The following is a 23,058-nucleotide window of genomic DNA, read 5'->3' on the forward strand; positions in this document are numbered from 1 at the left end:
AAGATGAATTATTGAAAGGATTCCTATTTGGTATGCTTTAATGACATGACAATCGGTAATGTTTTGACGTTGTTTAGGACATTATGAACCCCATAAATTTGACCTGGGCCAACCTCACTATGTTGATGTTGAAACCTCTAATGTATGTGGCATGTACAAATAGATGAATAATGGGCAGTTTAAAGTTAATATTTGTTTATAGTGCGGAAAAACTACAGGCTCAGCCGCTAGTCGAGATCCCTCTAATTAGTTATCTTTCTTTCAAGATATATTTTTGATGAATGTTGAACGCACATATAACGATGCTCATTTGCGCGTACATCCCACGAGCATCTGCTGGAAACATTGGCAATTGTAACAGTTTTATAACCGTGGCATCATAAATCGCGCAATATAGGAAACTGGACTGGACGTGGCTATCCAACAAAGACCCGTATATTCATACCAGTTTTTATGTCATGAAGGTCCAGATGAAGTTGGCTCGAGCTGGCGCCCGGACCTATGGAAATAGAACAAAATGACGTAAACATGATATAAAACAGTACGGGTGTTACAGTCAACATACACTAGTATAGTGGGGTTCCCTAGACATTGTGATAATAATAAAATGTTTTTGTTCATGCTGTCTTTTATAAAATAATCTGAACCGTTTCATGGCGGCATTTCATGATATGCCTAGGAATTTTACGATTGGCCGCCGACATAGATACTGTGTATTTACCTAGTTAGCCAAAGTTCTTTCCATCCACTCGTCTTATAAAATCAGTCCGTTAAATCTAGTTTCTGCACTGGGCACTAAGCTATTTAAATACTTAGTTTAATGGGTATGTAAAGTTAACGTTTATTCATGCAAATTCACTCCCACACAACTTGTAGTGCGTCATGGACTCTCGGCAATAGATTGCCCATCCTAGTTTTCCACTCCACTAATGTAGGAGTGATATTATGTACTCATAGATAATGAAAAAACTATGGATACTCGTAACAATACAACTATGAAACAGGGCAAATTATTTTATTTTTAAGTAATCACACACTATATAATTATTAATTATAAACTGAAATAAATGTTATATACTTAATAATAAGTGGCCACTTTCTCTTTAAAAAAGTTCAAAATTAATTGTCTTCATGTAAAAATCATAGGTTTATAACGCTTATTTTATTTGCTGCTGCTAGTATTTACATAGAACCTACATAATTGTTGATGGAGTCTTTATTCGGAGGCTCGAGCCTTTTAGGTTGCGCTTAAAAAATACTCGGGACCTAAAAGAATCTGAGGTTCTTTAGCGAAGAGTCTCGTAAAATCGAGTCGTTCTTCAAAAAACACGAATTCCTGCCAACATTAAATATGCATGAGATCCACGCATGTTCTCGGAGCCACTCGGTTTGTAATTAAGTGAAACCTTTCGATACATTAGAACATCTATCCATGCTACAATTTCTGGAGTCACTGAACTGGATCAAGGTCTTTGTTGATTAATAAATAAGTAGCTGTTTTACAATCAATAATGAAGTTACTTTGCGGAAATCCCTATTAATTGAAACAAAAAATATTTCTTTGCTAGTCCGTGAAAAATGCTAAATGAAAAATTAAATGTTTGTTTTTTCGTGGGTTATCAAAGTAATTTCTTTTGTTTTAATTGTTTTACAATCGTATTTTTGGTGCAATAACAATACGTACCTTAGCTGCTTAACCTGAATATGTTCCAAATATGATCTAAAATACATAAAAAGAGAATAAATAAGTATGTAATACATAAAAGAGTTACTTATGGTGCTTTTTTTTAACTGCATGGTTAGGCATACTCAAAATTTATTATCATTACGATTACCTACAATGTTTACATATAATTTCTTCCACACTCTGACCTTTTCACGCCTGTTTCGTGTTCGATCTAATAGTTATAAATTAATCAGCACGAATTAGACCCAATATCGATTTCCGTAGGGTTATAAATGTAGTCACATTAAATGTAACAGTAGTTTTAGATGTGCTGGAGCCAAGGTTACTGATGTAGGAAGAATAATCAATGAGAATGTTAATACATAGCTTGCGCGCGATTCTTATAAAGCTGGGTCTGAACTAGTACTTAGTATCTACCTTGATAGATCTTGACAAAGAAAAGTCTGAAAGGCTGATAGCCACACATTATGGTAAACTCTTTTTCCTTCCTTACTTTTCCATTAACTGGAACTTTCCGGACTGGGCTTTCCGGACTTCGCAGTATAAGCAAAGAGAATTTGAAATAGAGGTGGTTTGTCAAAGAAAACTTTGTAGTAACAGTAAATTGACTGCCATTTTTCGACCCCTGATTAAAAAGTTTTGGAACGCCATTTGACTTTGATCCTTATTCATTCACTGATATGAGTTGTAGGCGTCCATAGGCTACGGTGACTGCTTACCATCAGGCGGGCCGTATGCTTGCTTGCCACCGTCGTGGTATAAAAAAATGTGTTAAATTTGTTAAATATCAAAAAGCGGCATCGTTTCGAGCGATGGCGCCACAACCTTTGGCCGATGCCCGGTAAGATGGCGCCACTTTTTGATATTTAACAAATCTTACACATATCAGTGAAGGAATAGAAATCAAAGACAAATGGCGTTCTAAATCATGTGTCTTGATGGCAGTAAATTTACTGTGGCTACAAAGTTTTATTTGACAATCCATCTCTATTTCAAATTCTCTGTTAACTCTGTGGAAAGGCAGTCTTAGTAATAAGTCTCTTTTGACTTATTACTACGTAAGACTGCCTTTCCACAGTGTTGGAGACGGGCGGATATGAGAGGAATCAACCAATAGCATTCGTTGTAACTTGTAATCCAGCGGAGCGGAGAAGTCAGCGATTTTTGACCTTCCCTTATTGCTAGACATTTAAAAAAATATTGTTACCTCTTTTTGTTGACACGCGGTTATAAAATAAATTCATTTAGTCCCAAATTCTGAGCTATTTCGTAATAAAGCTTTACAAAAGTTTAAAGTTAGTGTCATATTAATTCTCACCTTAAAAAAAAACTCTTACGCATGTCTAGCATTGACTTAAGGATCTTAATGCGTTCCCGCCGCCGTCGCCGTGCAATATGTGGTCGTAGCCGGAAGATTTTCTCAATAGTTCTTTGAACAGTTTAAATACCGTTACCACCACGGACATGTTGGATGGGTTATTGTAAGTGTTCATTTTGTATGTGTATTTCTTTAGTTGTTCGATTAAATCCACAGCGATGGAAATAAACAATATAATATCTTTCCGATGCAGATATGAACCATAATACCAACGTTTACATTTAAAAAGTATTGATATTAAGTACTTAACTACAATTGAACAAATTGATTTATGACCCACCACATACCGTTTTATTTATTTATTTAAACTTTATTTAGTGGGTATTCAGGTGTCTATAATAAACTAACTCTTACAATACATCCACTAATTTGACAACTAACAAAAAAAAAAAGAGTACAAATGGCGGACTTAACGCCTTAAAGCATTCTCTAACAGTCAACCATTGGGCTAAACAGAGACAGTTCGGTGCAGGATTTTGGAGTAGATACAAGTCGAGACTACTATAAAACATACTTACACAAATATAATAAATCAGTTATGTACATATTTACAAACACAACACAACGTTCTCACATTCAGTGATATAATAATTATACTTTTTAAATCAATGTAATGCCGGTGACGTACTAAATCTGAAAAGGTTTCACAGTGGGTCAAGTTGTTCGATAGCACCTAGTACAGTCAGCATCAAAAGTAGCGGATAAAACAGCGCTTCAAAAGTATCTACCATTCTGTAACAGCTTAACAAACAGTGATGGTTCTATATGACAACAATTAAGACTGTAAAAGATATACTTTTGAACGTGAATTTTAGAGATTTATCTATATTCGGAAAAGTTATCCGGAATATCAGATACTTTTGGCGCCTGTCTGTTGAAATATCATATGCAGGGCCGAATTTAATGCACATGAGCCCTTTCAAATTACCATTAGTATTGCTGGTTGGCTACCATCCAAGAGCAGGCAACTCCAAATTACAGAGATCCAGATCTCCAGTTTACAACTAGTTCAGATAGGCCAGAATTTAAATTGGAAAAGTTGTTCCCGCCTTTAAATTAGGCATATTATCTAAGGGTATCAACGAGATTGTACCAGTTCCTACGTAGACATTATTGATTATATCACATGCCTATTTTCATTCGACTATTTTTTTTTATACTACGTCGGTGGCAAACAAGCGTACGGCCCGCCTAATGGTAAGCAATCTTCGTAGCCTATGTACGCCTGCAACTCCAGAAGAGCTACATCTCCAGATTTAATGTATTTTTCATGTCACTATATGGTGTTCCTATAATGTTGTACTGAGTTCTAAAAGAGCCCTTGAGGCCTACTTGCAGAATAAATTTTTGAATGCGCGTTCCAGACCCCTAACCCCCCCCCCCCCCTCCTCGTTGAGCTCGACTATGAGTAAAACCGAAGCAAACTATTTATTTTTCCTTATCAACCACACGCGTTTGCCTAAGAGCCGGTACAATGGTTGCACAGATCCACTTTATAATTATTAACGCGTAACAATAGTTACAATGAGGTTGGTATTTGTACTTGTTCACCTCATTACCAAACAATTATATACTTACTATTAATGCACTAGTTCACGAATCAGGTGTCTTTATCGCCTTTGCGTACTAGTTTACATTGATTTTTAATACTCTTCTTAACCCTTTTATGGGCATGGGAGATATTAGTTATCTGATAATTAACGGCTATCAAATATCATGAAAAAAAAACACCCAGACAACAACTACGTAAAATAGTAGGATTAATTACAGGACATAACACACTAAACAAACACCTGCATAACATAGGTAGGACAGACAGCCCCATGTGCAGAGCGTGCATGGAGGAGGAGGAAACAGCAAAACATATTCTTCTAGAATGCAAACAGGTAGAAGTATACAGGAACAAATACCTAGGAACGCCGAACACACTGAAAGAGGTATTTAACAACCTGAAAACACTGTTAGGTTTTGTAGAGGAGCTGGAGTGGCTAGAGTAGCGCTACCTCGTTTTTTCACGCAAAATAGGCACAATGGATGTCGAGTTGCGGAAAAGGCCCTGAGAAACTAACTAAACTATCATGAAAATGTTTTTCCGTAGGCTATGCTATGACAGTTAAGAGGGGGCCAAAGCCAAGAAATTTGGAAGGGACGAAATATATAATATAACGCGCCGTCCGAAACTTGCGTCCGAAACCGGTACCTATTCTAATTAATTGCATTTTAGCGATAATCAATGATTTATTTTTATCTGATAAGGCCCCTGCAAATTTATACACTTGCCTTAGGGCCTTTTCACATATTGATTAGTGTTTAGTATGAGTTTATACATTTGCTACTAAACGCAAGTACTATCTTGGTCGATCGATATTCGAAATGTCATTGATTCATAGATTTCAATTGTTTGATGGATTTAAATATAATGTCCGTGTTACACCAACGCTATTAATAACTTTTAATGTAAAAATTAATAAATAAATAAATCAAAAGTTAACAATGCCGTTCAGTTTCCTTAAATGTACTTATTCATACTCCGAAGTTTAAAAACCACACCGTGTATAACAGAACCGTGCTTAATAAGTCTATCAAACACTCATGTCGTTGATCGTGTAATATCTAGATGCCTAATACTCGTAAGCTTTCCATTCTCATCACGATACTTGCCAATTTCCTGTCAAGGCGCAGCCATATCCGTATCCATTCAGTAAGTTTGCATTGAATTTCTGAGGAACGATACTGTTGCATATAAATGAAGAGTTGAAGACCACACAGGAACTTGGGTATTTTAGACATATATCATTTATTGTTATGTACATATTTATATGTCAAAAATGTCCTTATTACCATGTCCTAATATGTATGTGTGTACTAATTTCCAATGATATTTTAACTGGTATCAACAGGCTTAGTTTAAAATGACTGGAGGATTGTTTTCAGCTGAAATTTGTGTAGTTTTCCAACTGTGCATTCGTCATACACACATGTTTACTTACTATTTTCAGTTGGCTTTCAATTCGTCAAGTTCGTAAGCTTTTCTGGAACTTTTCGTTAAGCATAATTTTACTAAATTCCTGCTATCTTCTGTTGCAGACAAGTCCTATCCCACATCAAGAACATTCCCGAGCTGATACTCTTGGGCAGCGAGTCTCCTACCGGCCGACGTCTGCCCATCTTCTCCCTCATGGTGAAGCATCCTCGCGGCACGTTCCTCCACCACAACTTCGTGTGCGCAGTCCTCAATGATGTGTTCGGAATCCAGGCCAGGGGCGGACTGAACAGCAATCTGAATTACGGCTCTGATATACTGGGCATTGATGACCAACTGCTGAAGGAATATGAGAAACTACTGCATGTAGAAACGTGAGTATTTTTAGCTCTGATTTTAACAGAAATGGACTATAGTTCAAGTTTGAACATCTCGTAACTAAGTTTGTTGTAGGTTCAGCGCATACCGGCTTGGTATTTGCAGATGCTTATATAAGTTAAAAATTCCAATCCTCAAATTATTTGAGTTAGCAAACAACGCAAAATCAATATTGCTTTAACCGTGGTCATGGTTCGTATTTTTCTCGACCGGGTTTTAGGTGCCGAAAATATTTTGCTAAACCTAACATACCATACAGGGACTACAGAGAAATATACTTAGTACGTCAATAAACCCTGGCTATTATTCAGATGAAGGTCGTTTTAGCTCGCAACCAGGTAGTTAGTAACTTGCTAATTCTTACAGGCAAAAGGAGCTAGCACGAGTGAGGAAACTAAGCGCAGTCAAGCTTCCTGATGTACCCATACACAACGAGCACCTCAGGCCTGGCTTCTGCAGAGTCTCCTTACAATACTTCATGTCCGACAGCGAATTGGCGTTCGTCCTCGAGGCTTTGAAAATGGTTGCTACTGAAGGATGGAAGATATTGCCCCAATACGTGGTGAACCCACAGACGGGACAGTGGAAACACCACACGTGCTCCACACTAAGAGACCGAAGATCCCTTTATTCATTGAGGTTCAATGACGGGAAAATTACGGCCAACGAAAGAAGAGTCTCGGGTAAGCACACAATGACGCGTAATGACTGTGGGAATGTTTATATCTATGATAATTATGACAGCGACTGTTTATAGCCGCATTGTTTGTAAATAATTAAATATGTTAACGGTTATTTCAGGGCCAGGAATATTCCCACAAACATATACAGAATGTTTGCAAACTGCCAGAAATCTATTCAACCGGGCAAGAAAATTAGCAATGAAATGTTCGACAGCTGAGCCGGAAGTTAGTTTCAACCCGCGCATCGACTATCTGCGCTGGTTCATGTTACCCAAAGAGGCTCATGACCTTCTTTTAGGGCGGTCAGCGAATGTCAAGCATATTGTTCCATTTGATCCTTCCGGATACACCGGAGCCAGAAAGAGTCTACACACGAGAGCTAATATCACCTCATCACCTATATTAGGTTCGTCACCGCGTCACTTTAGTCTTTCTGCTATCGACGACTGTCAAATATTCAGATTGAAGCAGAAACAAAAGTTCTATTCAAGAGAGTCTAGTCTTAGAGAGACACCGCCAAAGGGAGAAGGTACTCCGACGTCGCATCCCGTTAAGTTTGCTGTTGGAGAATCAATATCGCCTCTTCGCCTATGTCCGCAGTCAGCGCAGCCTCTGCTGATTCGATCGAGATGCTACAGTTTAGGATCAGATAGTCCTGCTGTAGCATTCAGTGCACAAACAAAACTAAACCTCGGGTTGAAGGAAACTAGTCCAAGCAGTATCACTGAAAAAACTAGTTTCTGCAACTGCGGGAGTCAGACTGATCTCCAATCATTGGACGATCCGATGATCTCACCTCCAGTATTCCCTTTTAGTACTCAAAGCAGCACATCTGATTGTAGTCAGCTTGGACGTTCATCTCCAACGACGTCTTTAACATCGCAGACATCTGAGGATCTCCAGGCCTATGTCAAAGAGATGACAAAAGATATATGTACTGAGATTAAGTCGGAAATCCGCGAAGTAATATCCAGGGTAGATGATATTTTGGAAAATTCTGAAGCGCTTGATCAGTCAAATATTAGTATAAACTCAATTTCTAGTCAGAGTGATAGGAATTCTGTATCAGTGATGGACGTAGCTGAGTATCTAATGGGAATGTCAAAGGAAATGGCTTCTGAAGTCAAGAGCGAGATCAGGGAAATGGTTAATCAGGTTGACGAGATGATATCACCTGAATACACAGGATATAGTTCCAGAAAGAGTTCACCTCCACAAACAGGAAGAAAGAGGATAGGATCTGGGCCGGAGTTAGGATTAGATTTAAAAAGGACATCGCAGTGTTTGAGAAAGTGTCCCACGAGCCCTGTTTTGCCAACTCAGTTGGATAATGAAGAAGAAAATAGACGCTTCAAAAGATCGCCATCTTCGCCATCGCCAAAATCTGCTCAGTGTACACCTCTGCACGAAGCTTCGGGCCCGCACAACATTTCCTTTAACTCAAGTGAGACTTCAACACCAGAAACTATTATCCAGGTCGTCACGTCCCAGAACTCCCCAAACATACCCAAGTCGATAAGCTCAAACAAACTCTCGGATGACGAAGCTTGCTCAGACACGACCTGTAGACATTGTTCTGTCAAGAAGCATTGGTGCCAAAACCCTTCAGTCAGCTCACAAGACAGTGGAATTAACATGTGTTTCACTGAGACTGATTCATATTTAGAGTTCGGTAAGTGTTATTATTTTAGCAAGAACTTACGGTAAAAAAATAATAGTATAAATCAATCAAAACATGCATCCAATTACGCTTTATTACAAGTTGTTAACCGACTTCAAAAAAGGAGGAGGTTCTCAATTCGTCGGAATATTTTTTTGTTGTCCAGTTTTCATCCGCATTTTATTGATCAATTGAAGTGCTTTTGAACGACAAGATTTTATTGTTTTATTTTTTGACCGCATAAACGATTAACCTACGCAACTTTGTGCTATTCATTTAAAATGCTTTTTACAGTAAAATGGCGAACGTCTTCTGACCCAACTACAACCAACAAAGCCAAGAAGCTGCAAGGTAGACTGAGAATGTGCCAAAAACATGACAAAAGCGAAGTGCCAGATATCATCGAAGGAGTACCTGTGTGTTCTGGTGACCATGGACGCTCCGTTAAGAGATACAGTGAGGTAGTTGCTGAAGGAAGAGTAGTCTTTGACATACCTGATGACCAGGAGAATAAAGACAGGTCAGTTTAATTAACATTGCATCTTATGCTATATCTTTAAGTTGAGACAGTCTTGCACGATATGAACACATTGAGAACATGTTCTCTGGCAAACCTGTCAATGTCTTGCTGGTCTAGGATGTCTTTTCTTGAGGACGTAGAAATAAAATACAATACAATGTTTATAGATGGGGATAAAGTTGTTAGTCAAAGGTTAATACTCTCGTTCTAAAACTTGGCAATAGTTTTAGCCTGTGTCAATTTGAAAGCAAATTAGCTGCTGGGTTTGTTGGCAATCCGTCAGGCGGTCTGGTATGCTTCATTTCACAATTTATTACGCTAGACAACGGACTAATCGTTTTTCAGAATTTGACTTTTATCCTTTTGTTTCGTCATCATCATTTTGTTTCGCTACGCATTTTAACGTTCAAATAATTGTTTATGAGCAAGATAGTGATGAGACTCATTACGTGGATATTATAACATACGTGTCTAAGTCTAAAAGATCGAGCTTAATCATACCAACTACTACCTATGTACATACTATCATCAAGGCATTTAATCAATTATCCACACAAACATTTTTTTTCACATATGTGTAAAAAATGTGTTTAAAAAAATCATAAAAGTGTATGAAAATAAGTTTGTGACCATGTGGATAATATTTTTCATTAAGATTTATTGCAAGCAGGAGAAAGGATAAATAACGAACATATCTTAGTAAAACTTATATCTAGGTCGGCATTTAGGTAAGAATATAGGACCTATATTTTATAGAAAGTATTTTTTTATCTAAGTAACACAATAACGCTAATGACCGAATATGCCTAAATTAAAACCTAAAGAATTACAATAGCGATAAGTTTTTTTGGATCAATAACAAAAGAGATTTCTTAAGCAATCAGTTCGAAGCGCATCAGATGCACTATCATAACCAGTATGCATCTCTTGGCAATCTCAACTATTTCTAGTCAAGCAGCGGTGCCAAATGGCAGTGCCAACGTTATCGGTCCTGCCGGCGCCAAGCCGCTCGACCTTCGCCAATCATTCGAGAGGGATGATAATAGTCTGAGCCCCTAGTGTAAATTTATTCGATTTCGAAACGTGACGTACGCGTTTGTGTTAAGTCTCATTTAGTATGTGATTTAGACACAGCGCGCCAAGCGGAACGTTTTGAAAACTCGAAATCCCATACAAAATGAGACTTAACGCAAACGCGTACGTCACGTTACGCCATCGGATAAATTTACACTAGGGGTACTAATTTGAATTATTTGAATGCTTGTCAAATTTTGATATTCCATTCAGTCAATGTGCAAAAATATTTGACAATCTTATTTGTAGAACCATAAGAGCATGTCATATAATAGGTACTTTTCTGCGCTTTGCTGTGGAAGATTATTCCATTACATAATATCAGTTGAAATTAATTCGACTTTTCGGTGTTCCAAAAAAATTGATTCGACTCGTTTAAATTACAAAACATTATCGATAAAGCGTTCCTACTACGCATTTTACGCTGAACGTATGTGAATTAAAATGCAGTGTAGTGGAATATGCCTACCTACTTATATTTGTGACGGAATATTGTACAGTGCGACATTTCAGTGTTAACCCTTTAACGGGCAAGACTGAAAAAAATCCTCAATTCAAGCCTTATCGCCAAGGTCCTAATTCTGTAAGTACATGAAAAAAATATAAAAAATAATGTTACAGGTATTTTTTGAGACCGTTGCCCTATAAAGTGTACGCCGCGCTAAACGTTTTTTTTTTACGTGGAGTAATGCATTTAGGCATTCCGCCTAGCCATGGAACTAGGACAGATATGTCGGACTCGTGGCCAAGGGGCCAAATACCGATTAAACCCTCCACGGTATGCCCGTCTCGCAGCAATGGTGGCAGTGACATGGACGCAGTAAGCATTCACTGCCTGCTGCCGACAGCCGAGGCCGTCCCCTATTTAGACCTGAAGCTCCCCTTCTCGAAGGTAGTATGCAGGGCGACACCACACACTGGTCCCTCATGACAACCTCCACGCCGGGAAGAGATGGAAATCCCCGGGTCCCACCACCTCAGGTTGCCTTAGCAATTTTTATAGTGGTGGTCATCCTCGTGGCCCTCATCCGCCCGAAAGAGCCCGGTCCGAAGGCCCCATCCGCGACCGCAGCAGCTCGGCCCAAAGGCCCCCCTCCAGCACACACTCGGGTGAACTCTCCCTCATTGAGAGGACACCATGTGCGGAATCCCCCTAACGCCCCCACGATAGGACATTGGCAGCAGCAGTAAGCAATTACTTGGGAACCAAGAGATTACTTACCGTTGCCCCCAGGGTGCACCGTCCAAGAACCCTTCCCATTTCCCCCGGATCAACTGATCAAGAGGAATTAGAAGGGACTCTGCACTCTAGGAGGTTTCCTATCTGTAGCACCCCTCATTAACCTGGTCAGACTGGACGAAGGATATTGGGCTGTAGTGCGCGTCAGTTGACGTTTATCTATATTTCAATGATGCTCAAATACCTCAATATAAATTATGGTTTCCAAACGCCCACCTTCCCTTTAGACCAAGACAATAATCGATGTCTCGCTGCCCTTTACAACGGACTCCCCTAAATTTTACCATATCGTCCTTCCCTCTTGTATTGCTATAGATTCTAAACGAGGTGTAAAGTCAAAGAAAAAATCGTGCCTTCAGATTTGACAGCCGAACTAGATGGCTATACGGCGCCTAAAGTTCTCTGGTAACTAAATTGTCAATCATCAAGTTGCAACGCATGAAGTCGAACAACGTTATCTTCATTAGCTGTCAAATTTAAAACACGAATTTGTATTTCTCGTAGTTTATGCATATTACACAATCAGGGAAATTTGCCCACAAATAAGCCCTCATCTCTTTCCAGTACATGGTCTCTATTCCCGAAGTCCTGTTGACCACGAATTTCTGCAGAAAGCGACAAACTCCATTTTTATGTCAAAGTTACTTATTCCTTAACATATTAAAGGTAGTGGTTTTCTGCAGTGATAAAAAAGTTGTGTTGGTCGCTTTCTTCATAACTACGGTAACTGCAATAGCAACTTCTCAGATGAAGTGGTCTCCGTTGCAGATGTAAGGATAAACGGTCGAGCCGATCGTCGAACACGTCGAGCGGTTCGGAGAACAGCTCGCGGTCGAGCGGGTCGAGCGGCTACGGGACCGACCAGAGGGACTCGCGGGACGAGCTCTTTGAGAAAGGGTGAGGGAATTACTAACACTGCCCTTTATGCGAAGAGCGCGATATTTACTGAGATCATCTAAGTTTGTCTGTCATTGTTTATTTTTATTCTTGGTTGTTCCAACATGTCTGAGAGTCGTAAACAGCCTCTAGTTTGGTTCTTGATAGAGGTACATAAACCTCTTGATAGAATCTGCATTTGCAGGCCTTTTGATTGCGCTATGTTCATCATTCCTTTCCTTACAAATTGTTTCTGAAGGCAACGTCTTAATGAAACCATAACGAAGCTTTTCTTTAGAAATTCTAAGAGGATATACCTAATCGTCAGAAGTCAAATTTGGTATATGTGACGTGGCTTATATGATCTCAGTGGATACCAAAGCTGAAATAACTTTGAACTACGAGTACACGTTATTGTTTTGGCTTTTTATTCTTTAATAATTAGTAGTCTAGAGCGTCCCGCGAGTTCCTTAACGTACCTATCTAAGTTTTTATAGCAATAACAAAACGCATTGCCTATAATAGTGAGTTCTAATTCGTTGCTATTACCCATACCAAAGAGAATTTGAAATAGAGGAGTATTATCAAAGAAAATTTTGTAGCCACAGTACACTTTACTGCCATCTTTCGACACATGATTAAAGCTTTTAGAACGCCATTTGACTTTGATCCTTGATTCTTTTACTTTTAATCGTGTGTCGAAAGATGGCAGTAAATGTACTGTGGTTACAAAATTTTCTTTGACAATTCCTCTATTTTAAATTCTCTTTGCCCATACTATTATTACCTGTTTTCTCAATTGCAAAACCAAATCACGGCGATAAGTCGGCAGAATTGCTTTTAAGTGGTCCCGTTTTCGGTCCTTGGCCCGCATTTGTAACCGCTTCTCTGCTTCCGCTCAAGCGATACTTATGAAATTATATTGACTTTAGTTAAAATCTTCTCCTTTACTCTTATACAGCAGCTCGTTCAAGCCTGAGTGCTGCTGGGAAGAGACAGAGCAGGACGACAGCAGTGCGTGCTCCGATACGTCGCTACCCGACTTCACTTTAGACGACGAGGGCAAGTGGCACTGCCCGCCGAAGGATGTGTGGAAACCCACGATTGAGGTAAGACACATCTCAGAGATGACAAAAGGATACATCTATCTTTACCCTCGGACTGCAAACAGTTGGAAAAAGCTATCTTATGCACGGCAAAAATCACATCATAAGTTTCATATCATAATATCATAAGTTTAATAGGTTAAGTTGTTAAATTGTATAAAGAACTGAGCGCCTCTCGCCAATAAACGTTACAGTTTGGCGGGAATAAATATGTATTATATATAAGTTTTAATTTTAATATATAAATAAAAATAAAAATAAACATTTACATCGAATTTAGCCCAATAGTAAATGTAAAGATGATTTGCAAGAGACACTTATTGCAGATTTTGTTTACGCTAATCTTCTTTTTCCGATGACAATAAGTATTTTTAATACGTTTTCTCTGGCCTACTGGTTAGTGAACCTGACCACAGATATTGTGATATATCTAAGTGATGACCACAGATATTTGTGCCCGAGTCATGAGTGTTGTCTATTTAAGTTTTTATATATTATATGTATATATCGTTGTCTAAGTTTGTTCCCACAACACAAGCCTTATGAGCTTACTGTTGGACTTACAATTAGTCAATTTGTGTGATAATGTCCTATCTTTTTTTTAAATTCCATTAACAATCACCCAAAATTCCAGGCTATTCAAGAATACAACATGATCCGAGCCGGCGACAAGGTACTGGTGTGCTTGTCAGGAGGCCGGGACTCCATCGCGCTGCTCCACACCATACATCAGTACCAGTTCTACGCGAGGGCCAAGGGCACGCACTTTAGCATCGGTAAGATTTTTTGTAAGAAGTCGAGGAACAGGGCCTTGAAATAGATATGTAACACCATCATTGTCAGCCTATTTTAATCTCAAGTTATTTGCGGCCGCTTTAATCCATCTTTTTACAAGCACCTTAGCACATATTTACTGCTCTCGTTTGCAAACGCCTTAATATAAAGCACTTGTCATTCAATAGAAACCCGTTTTTCATCAAGAATGAATAGCCTAATGTGATTTTGGTATGGATGACTTTAGTTCTTGGTGAGATTGATACTTTTTTCATAGAACAAACTTCCTAAATTCTTTAAACAATACATTTGCAATACATTTTTCATCAGAATATAACATTGAAACAAACACTTGAACCTCTACGAGCGTAGTCCCTATTACCCAGATGCTGTTGAACATAGCCTATATGACTGTTTTTTTACCATAATTGCAGTGGTAAAGAAGTTCCATTACAATTTCAGGAGCGTTATTCGTGCACGAGTCAAACTCGGACGTAGACCCTCTGCACCTCATGGCGTACTGCCGGACCTTGGGCGTCAAGCTTATCTACCAGGACAAGCTGGACGACGAAGACTCGCAGAGTAAGTTCACATCACAATTTTTCACTAAGGGACGCTCTATAATACGAGTAGTACAACAAATAACAAATTGATCCTACGGACTTGTTAATCTAACATAAGAGTTTTATATAACAGCGAATGTTGAGTTGTCTCTTCTTCCTCCTGCCCTTATCCCACGTTATGTGGGGTTGGCATAACATGTTCTCCTCTTCCATTCTCCTCTCTTTCGTTACCTCAGCACTCACTCCTTTCTTTCTCATATCTTCTCTCACACAATCCGTCCATCGTTTTTTGGGTCTACTATCCGCTCTCCGTCCATCAGCATTCATTCCTAACATTATTTTGCCTATATGGCATTCATCCCTCCTCATTAAATGCCCATACCACGCTAACCTACCACTCCTTATCTCCTCCGCTACCAGTGCTACTTTCAAACTTCCCCTTATATACTGATTCTTAATCCGATCCTTTCTCGACACTCCACACATTCATCTCAACATTCTGATTTCCGCTGCGTGCACTCTTCTTTCATCCGTTACTTTTCCTCGCCCAGCATTCTGATCCATACATTACAACAGATCTCACGATCGTCCTGCAGATTTTCCCCTTAAGTTTAAGAGGCATTCCTGGATCGCAAGTTGTTCTAGAGAACTGTCGTTATTTCATCCATCCCGCATTTATTCTTAAAAATTTAAGCTATAGGTATTCTCTTTGGGATTCCTTGCCAGTTGAACGTCAAGACAACAAATGTGATAGAAGTAGGTACTGTAGTTTCAAACTGCTGGGGCAATAGTACATTATTCGCATTCAGTTTCTTTTTAAATGAAATCTAGTTTAAAAGTACAGGAAGAAGGTATCTATGTCTGGAGGTATTTATTTCATAGACGTGATATGACGTGCTTGGCGTGTGCATTGCAGGACGCAACAGCAACCGCGCAGAGCTCCACCGCTGGGCGTCGCACGCGGTGCGGCGGCGCGCGTACGCCGCGGCGGCTGCTCACGGCTACGGCGTGGCGGCGGTCGCTCAGCATCTGGACCATGCGGCGAGAGCGTTCATAGCCAGCGCGTTCCATGGCGGCGCGCTGGGGACTGTCAAAGCTCATTATAGAGTCAGGTGAGTTACTAATATGCCTGCAGTGCGGTCGTAATGATTTTCGGCGGTGCGTCTGGGGCCGTAATTTTTTTATTTCAAATGAGTTTTAAATAGTTAGTAGTTTTTATGAAGGCCGCCCATAGCTACAGTGTCGCTGCTGTAGTAGAAAATCTAATGTAATGCTGCGAGAGCGTTCATACCCAGCGCGTTCCATGGCGGCGTGCAGGAAACGGTAAAGGCTTTATCTATAGAGTCAGGTAAGCTCAAATGTTTAATAAAACAGTGCGATCATGATCGACAATTTTCTTGGTTGTGCGTCAGGAACAGTAGAGTTTAATATGGGTTAAGGTACAGTCTACTATATACAGGTAGTACGCATAGTTACGCATATATACTTCTAGCTGTATATATTTAGTTACGATGTAAATATTTAGTTAGATTCTAATATTTTAACTAGTCTGTTGCACGCGATAACGGCGTTGTTTCCGTAGCAAAGCAATTGGATAATCAGGACACACTTTAGAATAAGGTAAGATAATAAAGGAATGTTAGTTTCACCCACGACACGAATCCATAATAATCATAAACACTTAAGTCTGATACTATTTTTCAAAACTATCAATAGTGTTTAGTTAGATTAGAATGTATCACACTTGAGAGTAATTCTCTAATAAGCATATCATATCCATTTTCCCACACGCTGCCTGTAGCGGCTCACTGCAAATGGAGAACGACACCCTAGTTCTCAGCCTCTGCCATTGCGACGTGATCGGCGCTATCGAACCACACTATAAAGTAAGGTAAGCTGATGTACAACGACAACATGCAGGTTTATTCATGTAACGATAAAAAAAAACGAAATTGCGATGGACGTGAGATATATTGGAAATGGTATGGTTTCAATATGAAAAGGTTGTGAGATTTTACAAACATTTACGAGAGCTAATTGGTCTATGGAAACTTCTAAAAGTACTGAACCTCGTCCTCCCCAAGTATTTTTAAAGAAAGGAAAGTATTTCTAGGTCATGGTTCTCAGATAAGGGCACTTGTTCCGGTTTCGGGATTCATGGAAAAGTGTCCTTTATTGAAAAACTTGGGCAGGATGGGGTTGCGGGAAATATCTTACGATTTAAAAAGCAATTTTCTAAACGTATTATTCTTTCCAGGGAGCATTCACTGCGCATAATCCGGCCGCTGATCTACGTGCGCGAGCGCGCGCTGGCCGCGTTCAGCCGCGCGCGCATGCTGCCGGACTTCCGCGGGGAAGGACCGCTCGCCGACGCGCAGGACGCGGACAATGAAGGGTTCGTTTTTTGTTCTTCTTTCGTAATATTTGGCGTTTTTCTAACCTCTAAACAACAAATTTACGGTCGTTGAATTGACGCGTGGCGTGCCATGGGTGTCCCTTTATCTATTATTTGACTTGTACCTAATCTATTTATTGTTCATAGAAACAGAGTCGATAATCTATTCGACCTTCAAGATGGTTCTAACGACTTTTTACTATTATATGTCATTGCCGTGTTTTGTGTTAAATCAAACAATTGCCTGTATTCATAAATTCATAACTGCACTGTCAAGTGAATTGGCCAAAAAGAAAAATGAAACATACTGTATAACACGCCCTATGCGCTATGTGCACAACAACTCACGACGCCTTAACTCTTTTAACGCCTCGCCGCCAAAGGCTTAAGCGCCACATCTTATATTATGTAACAGTTTTGATACTGCTTTTTAAGATTAGGCAAAATGTCAATTAATATTCACAGGTTCTTAATCTATTACTACTATAACTAGCTATAATCTTATACTGATATTTTACTTCCAGACAAGAACGCGAGCCTTCAACAGAATCAGTACAAGTGCGGCGTTCTATCTCCGAACCACTGGACTGTGCGAGAGATGTACTGGCACTACACGAGAGGCTGCACCCTTACCTGTTCACCAGTCTCAAGAGCGCCTTGCATCCACTCATCAGCGCAAGGTAGGCCCCTATAGAACTAACAACTTATCATATACAGTCAAGACCGCGAGTTCAATTGAGGAATTTTTGAAACTAATGACTTTATAAAAACCGCGTGCGTTTAATAGTTTATTTACGGCTTTCATCAACCATCACGAGTCACAATTATTTACCGATCATGTAGCTAAAGACCCCATGCATAATTTAGACTAAGGTTGCAAAGCTTTAACATTGGTATTAAACACTAGAACTATTTCCTCCGTAAAAATCTTATATACACACTTACTTTGAACTTTGCATATGTATATACATACTTATTTACACGGTTATATTGTTCTGCCTTTCTCAATTGCGTGCTCTGTTTAAACTTAAACTAAAAAGTTTAGGACATCTACGTCGATGGCTTTCTACGCAGTTTTACTCTCTTATACCTAACATAAAATTTGTTGAGTGAAAGAAAACAACAAGAATAATATTAATTAGGTAAACGTATAATCAGCTAAAACGTATAATCACATAAATTCGTTATAAGCCGCTTCATTACATCCGCATTTGCTCATTATTAGTCTTCTTAACTTGACTAGACAGATTGTTCGACTGGAATTTCGGATTCATTTAATTGTCCAATTTCTAGTGTGTCAGTATCGTTTGACGGCAACCTCCCTCCCTCCCTGAAATGCTCCTCGATCTGCTGCAGTGTGCGACCACTCGTTTCCGGGAGCAGCACCCCCACCACTGCCAGGCATCCCACAATAACCATGCAATACAACGCTAATGATCCATGAACACCTAAAGCCGAACAAAGATCGGGAAACGTCTTCAGCACACCAAAGACGGTCACAAACAACGACAGTAAGCTAATACTTTCAGAGTAACTTCTAAACTGTAACGGAAATACCTCACCAGCTACCACAGGACCTAATGGAATGACACCTAGATATAAGCATATCATTTGCGCGCTTATAAGAGTCCCAGGTATCCAGATGGTGTCAAAAGGAAGATAGTCTTTTGCTTTAGCGAAGGAGTAAGCAGCGATTGCTGTTTGGGTGCCGACACATAACGCCCCGGTGGTAAACAATAAAGTTCGTCTTTTAATTTTATGAATAGCATAAACAGCGACGATGCTAGATATAATACTTTGAACGTCTAACGCTACCATCCAAGCTGAAGTATTAGCTTCAGAACTCATCAGAACATTCAAAATAGGCATAGGATACACAACCATTAACGTGCCAATTGTAAAATTCACCATGCTAAATAATGCGCTCATTAACAGAATGGGTTTATAAAATTCGTTTTTCGCGAAAGCAGATAACTTTAGTTTCCGTTTTTCAGTGGATTCGTGCAGCTTAGTAGCGAGTATCATTTTTTCTAACTCTGGTAATTCTTCCTGCCTTCGTAACCACATGAAATTCTTTCTGCACTCGTCGTATCGACCTCTCGTCGCGAGCCAGCTGGGCGTCTCAGGAGAGCATACCGTCATAATTAAAGCTATGATGGAGAAGGACATGGAGACCAGTGCAGTCATTTGATAGCTGAGCAAAGTTCCAACAAGATGCACAAGCATGATGCCGATGATTTGTGCGAGCGAGACAGTTGTGAGGAATGCGCCGCGGTAGAGTGGGCTGGAGCACTCGCTGACCAGTACGGAGCGGAGAGGCATCATCATGCCGGCTATAGCACCATGGAGAATCCTGGCAACCAAGATGGACTAGAACAAAGCAACGTTTCTTAAAAAATAGGTGACATTGTCTTCTAACTGAAAGGCAAAAATAACTGAAATCATTAACATAAGTTAATCACTACAATGTCTTAACACAATTACAATTAATCCAAACCCAAGTAGGATACATCGTTTCTATACAGATTTCCATTGATCATTTCATGGACTTCGTGATAGGTTTCTTTTGATGATGATGATTTTACCGAAACTGGTAATTTGCTGAACAGATTATTTGAATGCGTGTCTGAGCTCCATTATATCTAAACCGATTTTTAGGGTTCCGTAGCCAAATGGCAAAAAACGGAACCCTTATAGATTCGTCATGTCCGTCTGTCTGTCCGATTATGTCACCGCCACTTTTTTCGGAAACTATAAGGGCTATACTGTTCAAACTTGGTAAGTAGATGTATTCTATGAACCGCATTAGGATTTTTACACAAAAATAGAAAAAAAAAAACAATAAATTTTGGGGGTTCCCCATACTTAGAACTGAAACTCAAAAAAACTTTTTTCATCAAATCCATACGTGTGGGGTATCTATGAATAGGTCTTTAAAAATGATATTGAGGTTTCTAATATCATTTTTTTCTAAGCTGAATAGTTTGCGCGAGAGACACTTCCAAAGTGGTAAAATGTGTGTCCAAAGTGGTAAAATGTTGAACGAGATCTAGTAAGTAGATTTTTTTTTAATACGTCATAAATGGTACGGAACCCTTCATGCGCGAGTCCGACTCGCACTTGGCCGCTTTTTAAGTTTCATTTTCTAAACAGGTTTGGTGATTCTTAATGATTCGGACTGTTTAGGATAAGGATAGTTGGAAGTTCTTGGTTGGTTTTCTTATCTTTAGCTGATGTGATGCTGTATATCATATATCTCTAGCTCGTGGCTAGGATGCCCCAGGCAATTGATGATGTTTACCTCATAGCTAGTAGCGAGGATGACTGTAGCCCAGCTGATCAGCGTGACCAAGATGACGGTGAAGTGCGCTGCGCGCCGCCCTGCGCGCGCCATCATCGCCGGCACGAGGCAGTTGCCCAAGAACATCGGCAACATTTCCACAGATGCTGTCAGTAAAAACAACAAATATAGGAACAACATCTATTGATTATGTGCGTGGTGGAACCAAATGCTATGATCCCGTTTAGCGTGAAAAAATCGTAATCTTCCGTGAGCACTTATTACTATTTGACATCAATCAACAGTTAAATAAAGAAAGTGCTTAACATGAGAATAACTTCTCGTTCGTGTACTCAGTTATTGATACGAATAGTTTTGAAGAATGTAACGGTGAAATCCTCCCGTTTCACGATCTGCATTTATTTTAGACTACTCAGGGAAATATAACCGTCACAGGCATATTTATGGCGCGAATCACGCTTCACAATAATAGAACAGAAATAGCTCTTATGGTTGAAATAAACATATTAAGCACTAAATAGTTTGTGTCATCCACGATGACGCGCAGATTTGTTGACCTTTAATAATACCGACAATACGAGTCAAGGCACGCGTCTTCGTAAATGACACGATGTATATTTCGCCCTAAGTCCCGTTGTCCTTTTACAAGGATAAAATCAAATCGAATTTTTAAAGTTCCAAATTTAAAATTGAAGAAAATACTCTGAGACTTGGGGCTAATTTAGGATGATAATATACTCCGACCGAGCTAAGTTTACATTATACATTTTTTTATTTATTTATTGAGAAACAAACAGTCTTAAAATAAACATATGAGCAACTTAGCTAATAGCTATGGATTGATTTCGTTATAGACCTATAGTTTCCTAATTTTAAATTATTCGATGTACAATTGAAAAAATAATAATAGTGTAAACTTATAGCGTACATAACAAAAGCGTAAATTTATGTATAAAATATATAAAATATATATATATATGTAGAGAACTGAGAAAATACTTAAATCATAGGTACCTATTATCAGGTTGCTGCAACTTTTAACCATTATTTTAGAAAAGAATATACTGCTCTTTCAAAGAGGCCTAATGAATTGCAAAACAAATCTGCGTCCATACATTTTTCATTGTACTGCCTACATGCGCGCCCAATATATGAATGCTGTGCGTATTTCGTTCTGCTGTTAGAAATGCTAAATAATGCCTTACTGCGACAACCACATTATATAATATATCCCATACTAACGCCATATGGCATAAGAACTGATATTATTATTAGGTCGTCTCACTCTATAAATCTGCTCTTACCCATCCATGAGGCCATGTCTTCAGTGATTGGTATGCTAGACCCTGGCCTCTGTAGCTGCGGCAGGAGCACTCCCGGGAACCCCATAGTGCAGCCACAAGAGCCGATGACACTGAAGCCCACGGACGATGTCACGAAACACTGAATAAATACATAAAAAGTTTAACCCCAGCTGATGAACCTTAACACTTGACCGCCAAACACGTCAACTGACGCGCACTACAGCCCAATATAAACATTCGTGCATTAAATAAATAAAATAAATAAATATCATAGGACGTTATTAGACAAATTGACTAAGTCCCACAGTAAGCTCAATAAGGCTTGTGTTGAGGGTACTTAGATAACGATATATATAATATATAAACATTTATAAATACTTAAATACATAGGAAAACACCCATGACTCAGGAACAAATATCCATGCTCGTCACACGAATAAATGCCCTTACCAGGATTTGAACCCGGGACCATCGGCGTTCCGACAAGGTTCGCGATGGTGGCAACGCGCACGATAGGCGTCGTGTTCATAGGATTTCCCATGACGCGCAAGGTTACAATTGAATATATACCTTCATGCATTCCAAAAAGGCTTACGTTTGCGCTGGTTTAGCACGAGAGAGCTTGTGCTGTAGTCCCCAAACCCCCTCAGTACAGATTTAATGGGGCGTCCATAAATTACGTGAGGCGTTCAAGGGGGGGAGGGGGTTAAGCTTAATCTTACCAAATCTCACTCGGGGGGAGGGGCGTTTTTAGCAAATATCACGTAATTTTTTTCTTAGTGGAAAAAAGTGTAAATTTGCGTGGAAGTAAAGTTGAATCGGAATAAAAAAATTTTTAGAAAAAAATAGCAAATTTCACAAAATAGTGTTTGCCGTATCTGCCGGGACCCCGCAGAGCAGCACAGTAGCCCTTCGATTGTTTAACAGTTATCGACCAGCCGTATCGACACGTGTGACAAACGACGCAGCGTAAAGAGCCGAGTAATAGCGATGCTCGTACAAGTTTTGACCTGCTTCGTTTACCCGAGTAAATATTTCACTTAATAACCATTCTAGAGACGTTTTTAATGATTCAGAATGAACTTCCGAGAATATTATAATGCTTACGTTAAAAGACACGTCTACAAGACAAAAAT

The 23,058-nt window shown here is 39.4% G+C and overlaps 1 protein-coding gene across 5 annotated transcripts in view; it reads left to right on the forward strand.

The window, feature by feature from the left end:
• Positions 1-23,058, forward strand: part of LOC133524927 (uncharacterized) — a 146,120-nt gene that overhangs the window by 117,278 nt on the left and 5,784 nt on the right. The window contains exons 6-16 of one of the 5 annotated variants that reach the window (XM_061861083.1): positions 6,153-6,422; positions 6,793-7,109; positions 7,228-8,781; positions 9,064-9,289; positions 12,372-12,500; positions 13,441-13,588; positions 14,220-14,361; positions 14,822-14,941; positions 15,839-16,034; positions 17,180-17,317; positions 17,842-17,997. In XM_061861083.1, coding sequence (XP_061717067.1) covers positions 6,153-6,422; positions 6,793-7,109; positions 7,228-8,781; positions 9,064-9,289; positions 12,372-12,500; positions 13,441-13,588; positions 14,220-14,361; positions 14,822-14,941; positions 15,839-16,034; positions 17,180-17,317; positions 17,842-17,997 — 3,396 coding nt within the window. Of the gene's footprint in view, positions 1-6,152; positions 6,423-6,792; positions 7,110-7,227; positions 8,782-9,063; positions 9,290-12,371; positions 12,501-13,440; positions 13,589-14,219; positions 14,362-14,821; positions 14,942-15,838; positions 16,035-16,723; positions 16,833-17,179; positions 17,318-17,841; positions 17,998-23,058 lie in introns of those variants that run through there. The other 4 variants (XM_061861084.1, XM_061861085.1, XM_061861086.1 and 1 more) reach the window with 4 other exon arrangements.

Source organism: Cydia pomonella, chromosome 14 (assembly GCF_033807575.1).
Source record: "Cydia pomonella isolate Wapato2018A chromosome 14, ilCydPomo1, whole genome shotgun sequence".
Taxonomy (NCBI): Eukaryota; Metazoa; Arthropoda; class Insecta; order Lepidoptera; family Tortricidae; genus Cydia; species Cydia pomonella.